The sequence below is a fragment of the Eurypyga helias genome, unplaced genomic scaffold (genome assembly GCF_000690775.1).
Source record: "Eurypyga helias isolate BGI_N326 unplaced genomic scaffold, ASM69077v1 scaffold15392, whole genome shotgun sequence".
NCBI lineage: Eukaryota > Metazoa > Chordata > Aves > Eurypygiformes > Eurypygidae > Eurypyga > Eurypyga helias.
Genome location: NW_010236720.1, coordinates 29512 through 40525, shown reverse-complemented (window position 1 = coordinate 40525; position 11014 = coordinate 29512). Strand labels below are relative to the sequence as shown.

The 11014-nt window shown below is 40.2% G+C and overlaps 1 protein-coding gene across 1 annotated transcript in view; it reads left to right on the top strand.

Annotated features, from left to right (window-relative positions):
- Nucleotides 1-3943: 3943 nt before the first annotated feature.
- LOC104506295 (sodium/potassium/calcium exchanger 4-like) overlaps nt 3944-11014 on the top strand; it is a gene marked incomplete at its 5' end in the record, with an annotated part of 35617 nt that continues 28546 nt past the window's right edge. The window contains 4 exon segments of the mRNA XM_010147199.1: nt 3944-4020; nt 5414-5488; nt 7374-7458; nt 10984-11013. Of these exon segments, the coding sequence (XP_010145501.1) occupies nt 3944-4020; nt 5414-5488; nt 7374-7458; nt 10984-11013 (267 nt within the window).

The window sequence follows — 11014 nt, the reverse complement described above, 5'->3', positions numbered from 1 at the left end:
TGGTGGAAAAGGGCCTGGGGGTGTTAATTGATGGCCAGCTGACTATGAGCCAGCAGTGTGCCCAGTTGGCCAAGAAGGCCAATGACATGCTGGCCTGCATCAGGAACAGTGTGGCCAGCAGGACTAGGCAAGGGATTGGCTCCCTGTACTGAGCACTGGTGAGGCTGCACCTCGAATATGTGTTCAGCTTTGGGCTCATTACTGCAAGAAAGACACTGAGGTGCTGGAGCGTGTCCAGAGAAGGGCAACGGAGCTGGAGAAGGGTCTGGAGCACAAGTCCTGTGAGGAGCGGCTGAGGGAGCTGGGGTTGTTCAGCCTGGAGAAGGGGAGGCTCAGTGGAGACCTTGTCACTCTCTACGACTACCTGAAAGGAGGTTGCAGAGAGGTGGGTGTTGGTCTCTTCTCCCACGTGACAAGTGGTGAGACAAGAGGAAACAGCCTCAAGTTGTGACAGGGGAGGTTTAGTTGGATACTAGGAAAGATTTTTTCACCAAAAGGGTGGTCAGGCATTGGACCAGGCTGCCCAGGGAAGTGGTGGAGTCACCATTCCTGGAGGTGTTTAAGAGACGTGTGGATGAGGCGCTTAGGGACATGGTTAAGTGTTGGATTATGCAGTGTTAGGTTAACAGTTGGATTTGATAATCTGAAAGGTCTTTACCAACCTAAAAGATTCTATGATTCTAAGTTATGGGACAGTGATGTATTCCCACTGCTGTATGGTGGCAGTAAGGAGAATGGTGCTCCTGGCACAGACACCTGTGATGGGAGCTGCAAGTCTTTGCATCAGATTATGTGGAAGGATGTAACCCATGTACATGTTCACATTATCATTACTAGAGACTCAGGCCAGGGCTCTGGTCTCTGCTCTGTGTGTGTATTGCTGGAATACATGTATTCCCTCAGCCACAGCTTCAGGGGAGGGGACAGAGGGCAAATGGGAAAAAGTAGCGTACATGTCCTGAATATATCAGTGTGGGATGTAAAATACCATCCATGGTATTTTAGCCAGTGATGCAAGAACAACCATGCTGTGCAAGATACCAGCAGCTGTAGCTCTGGGTCTTTTCTCCTAAAGGAGACATCTCATTAATGCTTTATAGTTATTAAACTTTTTTGTTGATATTAATTGTTAATGGGCAGAATTTATTTGAAACCACATGCTTTGTATGCTGATTAATTTTTTGCCATACTTCATTCCAGGTGGTAGGGAATAACTCCTCTGAGGAATTTTGCTTTTGACGGCTAGTGTAGCTAACAAGTTCTTAAATTTGATGGTATTCCAATATTGTTCCAGAAGGATATTCGTCCCCAATTGCTGCATGGGGGGAACGATATTACTATATTTTACTACAAATGACTATATTACTATATACGGTAGTAAATTACTACAGGCAACACACTTGGCTGTTACATGCATGTAAGCTTCTGTTGGCATTTTGAAAGGTTTATCATAGATCAAAGCATTGCAGACCAATAGTTTGTGGATTATCCTGCACTCTCTTCCAGTAAAAGAGTATCAACTCTAAATACACAGTGTTTCAAAACTACAATGTAACCAGTTTTCTCCCAGTTCATGTATATTTCCACTCTCCTTTTCCTCATCTGAGGGTCACATTGATGAAAACCAAACAGAAAGGAAGAAGTTTTATTGACATATGATTTTAGAAGTACTTGAGTTTGTTTGGCTCAGTAGGCAAACGTTTTTTCATTGTGGTGTGGTTTGCATTTGTATAGCAATGCCTCAGACTGTTTCATAAAGTCACAAATTTTAGAGTACAAATCACAGCCTTTGAAGACTGTGGAGTTCTGTAGCAACCCAGACACACTTTCTTGGAATTAGTCCTGTTAAACCTGGTGTGCTGATAGTTTTTAGGCAGTGAAATACTCTGCATACCCTTGAGTGGTATTCGTAATTCAGTGGGTGATTGGATATTATTGTGCTATTGTGCTGATGCATTTGTATGTTTATATCCATTACTGCTTTCATTTTTTCTGGTGATTACAGAAGTAGGACCAGGAATAGAATGTTTACCTAGGAGTAGGAAATCATATTCAGGAGTACCTAACCAAAATCTAGTATAGATTTATATAGCTTTTGTTGTCTGAGATTAAAAAGAAAAGATGCACCTGTATCTTGGGAAAGCTCTATTCAACATATCAAGTTCTGATACTGGTTCCAGTCAGAATACAACAGTAAGAACAGGTCTTATTGAAAAGCCAAATAAAATCACTAAAGGAATTGCAGTCAGACATTGTTGATGAAATTTTCTTTTACACTAAATATTTTATAGAATATCAGTAGTTTTGAACCGAATTATAATGGCTTACAAATATTAGGTTGGAGTTTGAGAGAGATTTCATAAAATGTTAACTTTGACCTTTGGAAGGAAAGTATGATTTATTTATATAAGGTTTTAAACACTGCCTGCTGCTAGTGTATTAATTAAAAATAATATTATTATGATAGTGACAGAGCTATGTGGTCTTCAACTTTGCATGGAGACACTGTTCGAGTCTTTGTCAAGCTAGACATGCAACATATGGAAGTGTGTGTAGTACAGATGAGAAGAGGCATTTTTTTTGTTTTTATAAAACTCAAGGTTGAGGAGATGAGAAGTCGTTCAGGTATTTGAAACTAGATTATCCTCTCACTGCAGCTAAAACTTTCAAGTGTGTTTGGTGATGACAGGTAACTCAAATTTAAGATACACTAAAAAGTGTAATCTTCGAAGAGTTATAGTACAACATTTCCTGAAAATAAGGCTGGTTTAGAGTGTTTGAAGTTTAGTAGCTAAAAACATCAAACATACCTCAACTTCCTGGTTTCTATGTTCATGGTTATTGTTTGCAGAATAATATTGAGAAATTGAGAAAATATGCCATTGAAAGAGAAAATTGAACAGCATAAATATCATATATTGTGCTCTTCAGCATTTTTTTAAACTGGCAGACTTGAATATGGGGAAGATGATCATGTATTTCCTCTGTTTCCTTCCCCAAGTTTCAGTATATTAAGATAAGTTCATAAGAACCTTCTGAAGCTCATGTTATCAACCTACGTCTACAACTCCTTGCAGAAAGGAACATCTCTTTCTGAATATTAATTGAATGACTTAAGTGCATTTGGATTCTAGTGACTAAAGTAATTTTCACTCTTAAACTTCCCAGACTCGCATCTGAGGCACTGTAGATCTCTATCCCTGCCTGTCTTGTCAGTCGGGATGGTTTTTGTCCCATGTATTTATTCAGGCCTTTGATTTAGTTGCTGGTTTTGTCTCCACCATCTGGAATCTTTTTTCTGACTTGGTTGCCTTTGTCTGGAACATAGATTATTTAACTGAGCTCCACACAAACTTCACTGTCACCCAGAAATAATTCCAAAACTTAGGTCTTTGCACATTCCAACTGTCCATCTACCATTTCTGTTTCATTGCTTCCTTCACCAGATTTAGATAATAGACTTTCTGGAGTAAGTACTTGGAATCACTTCAGTTTTTGTGAAACGATGTGCAAGACTCTGGAGCCCTATAAAATTTTGTAGTTAAGAAACTGATGCAAGGTTGCAACCATTGCATAATTTTTCAGGCAAGGCACAGTTAAAGTTAGGAATATTATTTCAAGATGAATTTTTGTGCCTGTGCATATCACTTTGGAAGTGTATTTAAAGGAGACAATAGTGAAAATAAGGCATTAAGAATATGAAACTCTTAGTACAGTGGAGGTTGGTTTAAGTCACTGGAATTGTGATAATAACATGTAAGTATCAGTTCTCTGTTTTTTCTATGGAGCAGAAAAGAGATTCTGAAGTGGCAAGCTATAATGTAATAAATTCAATGATATACTCATGTTTCTTCATGTATTTCTACAGCTGCATCCTTATTTTTCAGTCTTCTGTTTATAGATGCTGTAATTTTTTTCTTTTAAAGGCATATTTCTCTTTCAGCCATTAATGAATTTCCTGAAGATGTATTTACAAATAAAGAACGGCGGCAAGGAGGAGTTCTGCTTCATATCATTGCCGTAAGTTTTGCTCTACTGTGCTTTGTTTTTGTTTTCCTTTTATTTGTCTTGTAAGATACTAAGCATCTTAGTGGCCTTACTAAATAGATAATATGTGTATATATTTATATATACATATTATGTGTATGTAATATATATATAATATATACATAATATGTCTATATAAACATGTTTCTAATGTTTTGATTTTGGTGTTTCTAATACGTCCGTACGGGTACAGATGCTCAAAAGGTAATGTCTTAGGGACATGGTTTTGTGGCGGACTTGGTAGTGTTAGGTTAACAGTTTGGCTTGGTGATCTTAAGGGTCTTTTCCAACCTAAATGGTTGTATAATTCTAGAGGTGATGCAAGTCTGAATGTGCTGTACTTATACATTCATCCTCTTGAAGATAAAATCCTGGCAGCATAGATCACAGACATGTATTTGTTTCAATTTCATCTTGTGTAAACAGGGTTTGGGATTCCTTTGTTGATGACATCAAGCAAGATGTTGAAGATTCTTGATTCTCTTTTTCTTTCTTACTGTGCCTCTATGCAAAAGATGCAATTATAATTTAAGAAACTACCCCGAAGAAATACAGAAAATGTCATGTAGAGTTTTATATTCTGTTATAGAAAAAACAAAACAAGCGATGCCGATGGGCTGCAGGTTTCCATTTCCAGCTCAGGGAAAGTAAAGTGAAAAGAAGTTGGTTTTGATGACAGCAGCAGGATTAGGACCACTACATGAGTACGGCACATAAAGCCAGACGAGATAGTGGGAGAATCACAAGTATGTAGGGAGCCAGGATCATTCCTGAGAGGTTTGGTGCAGTGACCCATGGTCAGGGCCTACTTATTTCCAGGCATGATTATTTCTTGAGAATTGTTAATCAACATGTTGTTAGTCTCTATACAATTACTTGCTCCAATAATTATTTAAAAATATAGATGATGACTATGTAACTTCGTAAGTCTTACCCATTACTTTGTATGAAGTCTGTTGTGGCACCCTGTTCTGTCAAACTGGGGCGCCTTTCATATTCTAGGGTGTGGCAAACATTCTTGTTCTAAACTTAATCTCACATTCAAGAGACTGGTTTTATGCCATAAATCCCATCCCTGGATGTCTTCAAGGCCAGGCTGGATGAGGCTTTGAGCAACCTGGTCTAGTGCAAGGTGTCCCTGCCCATGGCAGGGGGGTTGGAACTAGATGATCTTTAAGTTCCCTTCCAACCCAAACCATTCTATGATTCTATGATAAATTGATCAGCAGAGGGATTTTTATTTTGAATGGAATAAAAAATGAAGCTATGTGTTTTTGCTATTCTGAATAAATATAGCATTGCATTCTTTCCTCTTTTCATGTACAGGAAAAATCTGAAGTACTTCCTGAATTTATTTTCTTTACAGGCTCTTTATATGTTCTATGCTTTGGCTATAGTATGTGATGACTTCTTCGTTCCATCCTTAGAGAAAATTTGTGAGGTATGTTAAAAAACTTTGTTCTTCTTTTGGAAGTTTATTTAGAGAACATTACACAACTCAACATTTTGTGCCATCGTTGCTTGGAGTTCATTCCTGTCAACTTTTTGGCCTCGGTCCTTTTCAAATGGTTTGAGCTTTCCATCAAAAAATGAACGTGTGGGCTGGGCATGTTGGTCCCCTGGCCACACTCAAGGAGATATAATGAAAGATTTTTTGAGATCAGATGGCAAAACCCACTCTTAAATACCTGAAGCATGTAGCTAGGATGGATATGAGTTGGGTTTGTTATGATATTCTTAGTTAGAGAAGTCACTTGTGAAAAGAAATCACATGTAGACAAATTAATGTGTTGGATCTGCAAACTTTATTGTACATCTACCACTGTTATCAGCAAGCAGAAAGCAAGTGTATGCAGTCCTAGCATAAAGGGGAGAAAAGGGATAATGCCTGAGAAAGGTATGTACCTTGGTTTGATATGGAATGAGAATACATTTTTTTAAATGAAAAAAATTAGTAGGTAATTGTAACTCCTTCACATGAGTGTTGAGAAGACTTTGCAAAATGGTATGTACCATTCTAATTGCGTGAGTTGACCAGGACTGGGTAGAATTTATACTTGGCATGTAAATGTTGTGTTAGGTAAGGCTTTGGTGAACTACTACAAAATTGATATAAAGTGCAAAACCAGATCGTAATTCCTTTTTGGGGCAAAATGAAAATCTTATCTCCTTGTTTTTTAACACAAATGCATGGCACCATTTTAGGAAAATACTCAACAGGGATCTTTCTTTTTTCAGATGTTCTGTCTTCAGTGTGCACCTTATACACCATATTTAAGTTGTACCAACTAAGTTGTCACTAATCCTTCATAGAATCTTTACATCTTGTCTCATGTTCTACTGAACATGAAAACAGCTAAGAAGAATTCATATAGCACACTTATGGTTGAGCTCCTGCAGCAGTATGACTGGTACTAGATCAAATGGTATGGTAATGGCTTGTGTTTATGTTTTGTAGGATGCCATTTTCTTGAGCTCAAAATGTTGCATATTGCCTGTAAAGTACAGGATTTCTGTACTGGTCCTTTTGTCACTAATCACTTTTCTGTCCTTGGAAGAAAAGTAAGGTACTAAAGATGAGTCTAGAGACTCTCAAAAAGTAAGAAACTCCTCCATAATACCTTTTTTGTAGTTCAAGGGAAGGATCTTCAGCCAGGATTAAGTTGGTGTAGTCCACTTGTAGAGCTGTGCATGTTTCTGCTGGTCTGAGAACTCTAAATTATCTATATCCCATTAGAGATTAAGAAACACTGTCATAAACAATAGCTCTGTCTACAGTACACAGGCCTCTCTGTGTCTAATTGGACTAATTTTGTCTGTGTCAGTGAACCCACTTTTGATTAACACAGTTGTAAGGTGCAGCCGGAATCAGGCCTGCTGTTGGTAAGATTTATTCACAGAGGTTCTGTTTTTCTCTTACGGATTTTTATTTTCGAATTTTAGAAGCCCTAAGAATTGCCCTTAATTCTTGAATGATTGTATTTAAAGTTCCAAAAGTAAATTAATGAAAACAGTTTGAGATATTTACAATTTCTTTGAATCTGCAGAGATGCTTTTCTCTAATCAGCTACATGTGAGCCACAATTGGCTCTTCAGTTATATATGTAGGTAATTTTATCTGACTTCACTGAGTTAGGCTATAAACATTATACTTGCCCAAAGTATATTTGCTTTCTCAAATGCAGTGTCTAATTTTCTGTCACAGTGGCTGTTAATCCTTTAACAGCACTATGGCCTGAAAATGAAGAGCCTCTGTCTTTGCAACTGTAGAACTCTGCAATGAAAATACAGTAGCAGTGCTGAAATTACCAATGCTTTTCTTCCAGAAACTACATTTGAGTGAAGATGTTGCTGGAGCCACATTCATGGCAGCAGGGAGCTCTACTCCAGAACTGTTTGCATCTGTTATAGGTACGGAGCCCACACACTTGCTTTTATGAGGTCTGCTGTTAAAAATTCAGCAGCAGATCAAGCAGAGGTATCCGAAAGTGCTACCATTCTTCTGTCAATGTATAATCAGCAATTGCAGCTGTCAGCTAGTCTGTGGTTCATGGTATAATTAACTACTCAAAATATCTCATGAAACTGTGAATCTCCTCTCAAAACACAGAGAGGAATGGCTGATTCTGAACATGGGAAGTAAAAGAAGAGATTTATTGCAGTCCCATGAGAGAGAATTTGTGATATTTGATGCCTCTCTGGCATCTTTCTTCACAAATAAAGGGAATTAATTTTAGAAAGGAAGTAGGAGAACAAGAATGTGGGAAAAGAAAAAATTAATGTATAGCTACGTCAGATCTGTTAAAGGCAGAAGGACATGGTGTACATTACTTACAGAATTATGTTAAGTAATTTCTGAAATGGTAAAGGTTATTGGTATAGAAAGGAGGTCTAAATGGCAAAAGTAGTACCTGTTAAGAGAAGGAGGGACACAGGATTACGCTGACGGAGAAGGTGGAAAGCAGCAAAATTCATAGAATCATAGAATTACGGAATAGTTTGAGTTGGAAGGGACTTCTAAAGGTCACCTAGTCCACCCCCCTCTGCAGTGAGCAGGGACATCTTCAACTAGATAGGTTGCTCAGAGCCCCGTCCAACCTGACTTTGAATGTTTCCAGGGATGGGGCATGTACCATCTTTCTGGGAAACCTGTGCCAGTGTTCTACCACCCTTACTGTAAAAAATTTATTCCCTGTATCTAGTCTGAATTTACCTTCTTTTAGTTTAAAACCATTACTCCTTGCCCTGTTGCAACAGGCCCTGCTAAAAAGTTTGTCCCCATCTTTCTCATAAGCCCCCTTTAAGTATTGAAAGGCCTCAGTAAGGTCTCCCCAGAGCCTTCTCTTCTCCAGGCCGAACCACCCCAACTCTCTCAGCCTATTCTCATAAGAAGGGTGCTCCAGCCCTCTGACAGTTTTTGTGGACCTTCTCTGGACCTGCTCGAACAGTTCCATATCTTTGCTGAGCCTTAGAGAGCTCCAGTACTCCAGGTGGGGTCTCACCAGAGCAGAGCAGAGGGCCCTCGAGTTGCTGGCCACATTTCTTTTGATGAAGCCCAGGATATGTTTGGCCTTCTGGGCTGTGTGTGTACATTGCCGGATCACGTCCAGCTTTTCATCCACCAGTATCCCCAAGACCTCTGCAGGGCTGCTTTCAATCCCTTCGTTCCGCAGCTTGTATTGATGCTGAGGGTTGCCACGACCCAGGTGCAGAACCCTGCACTTGGCCTTGTTGAACCACATGAAGTTCACATGGGCTCACTTCTCAAGTTTTTCCAGGTCCCTCTAGATGCATCCTGTCCCTTGGGCATGTCAACCGCACCACTCAGCTTGGTGGCGTCACAAATCTGAGGGTGCACTCGATTCCACTGTGTATGTCACTGGTGGAGATGTTAAATAGTACTTGTCCCCATATGGACCCCTGAGAGATACCACTTGTCACCGATCTCCATCTGGACATTGAGCTACTGACCACTACTTTGTGGATGTGACCATCCAACCAATTCCTCATCTGCTGAACAGTCCGCTCATCAAATCCATATTACTCCAGTTTAGAAAGAAGGATGTTGTCAGGGACCATGTCAAAGGCCTTATAGAAGTCCAGGTATGAGGGAATGAAGGCACGGACTCCAAAGCAGGTGTGCGATCGGAGACCCTTTGTTGCAACAGCACAGGGTATATATAGCTTAATGCACGCTACACGAGGCTACCACACGCATCTGACCAAGTTCTAATTGGTTACACACATATCTTACTAGTCTATGATAGGTTACTGTCTCGGCCACGCGCTTATCTCACCCAAGCTTACTGATTCTTTCAGCTCTGAGAGCTTCCTTTTATCAGTTTCACATCCTCCTTAACGAGCTTGCTTATCACTCAATGTCCTTGGCTTGTTCTTTTCCCATCCTCTAATGTATCCTCTAAGGTCCTGTTGTATCAAGCAGCTCCCCATAGTTACCAAATGAATCACTGAACGAGTTTCCTACACAAGTAGATGACATCCATATCTCTTCCCTTGTCACTGTTGTAGTCCCTCCATCATAGAAGGCCACTAGATTGTTCAGGCAATACTTGCCCCTGATGAAGCCATTGCTGGCTGCCTTGAACCATGTCACTGTCCTTCATGGCCTTTAGCATAACTTCTAGGAGAATCTGTTCCATGATCTTCCCAGACACAGAGGTCAGGATAAGTTGAGAGCTCCCATGGTCCTCCTTTCTACCCTGTTTAAAAATGGGTGCAATATTGCCCTTTTTCCAGTCACCGAGGACTTCACCTGACTGCCATGACTTTTCAAATATCATGGAGAATGGCTTGGCAACTAAATCAGCCAGTTACCTAAGGATTCTGGGATGCATCTCATCAGGTCCCATAGACTTTGTATCTTCAGGTTCCTCAGGTAGTCACGAACTTGATCTTCTCTTACAGTGAGAGGGACTTTGCTCCTCCAGTCCCTGTCTTGTTCTGGTTCATCCACTTGAGAGGTGTGGGAAGAGAGGTTGCCAGTGGAGACTGAGGCAAAAAAGTTGTTGAGTACCTACTTCAGACTCCTCCTTGTCAGTCGTTGCCAGTTTGCCAGTCATTTCTCGTTGACATACCTGTGGAAGCCCTTATTATTCTTCGGGTCACCTGCCAAGTTCAGCTCCAGCCATACCTTGGCCTTCCTGACCCCATCCCTACACAACTAGGGAACGTCCCTATACTTTTCCTTTACTCGTCCCTTCTTCCACTGCCTGTGCATTTCCTTCTTGCCCTTTAGTCTGAGCAGCAAGTCTCAACTCAGCCATGCCGGTCTCAATAACTCAAGTTACTGAGTTATCCTCAGTACAGTCCAGAAGTCTCCTGGATTGCCTGCAGTTCACTGTGATACTTCTCTAGCAGATTTTAAGGTAGTTGAAATCCCCCAGCAGGACAAGAGCCTGCAAGCACGATGCCTCCTGTAGGTGGAGTAAGAAGGCTTCCTCAGTAGGTTTCCCTTCATGGGGCAGCCTGTAGTAGACACCATCCACGAGGTTCTCTGTTGTCTCAGTCTCAAATTCTTACCCATAAGCTTTCAACTGCTCATGGGTATTCCTCAGAGACACCTCTTCACAATCTATCCATCTATCTCTACATCAGTTTATACTCTGTTGAATGGGTTACTGCCCCACTAGCAACCAAGCTGTGAAATACAGGACTTGCTGTTGAACTAACCACCTAAGAAATCATTTACTTTTATTAAAAAATAGATGTTTAGAGATGTTAAGCCAAAAATGGCAAGCTGCTAGCTAGACTAAAAGCCCAAAATTTTCCACAGAAAAGTGAGCATTTATTATGAACTGTGCTTTGGTTAAACGTTGAAACAATCTCTTGTTCTCAGGTAGTACATGTTCTAAATAATTGCCTGTGGCCTAAAATGAAATGACCGAGGTAATAATGCATGTTTTGCTCCTTCTGCAGGTGTATTTATCACTCATGGAGATGTAGGAGT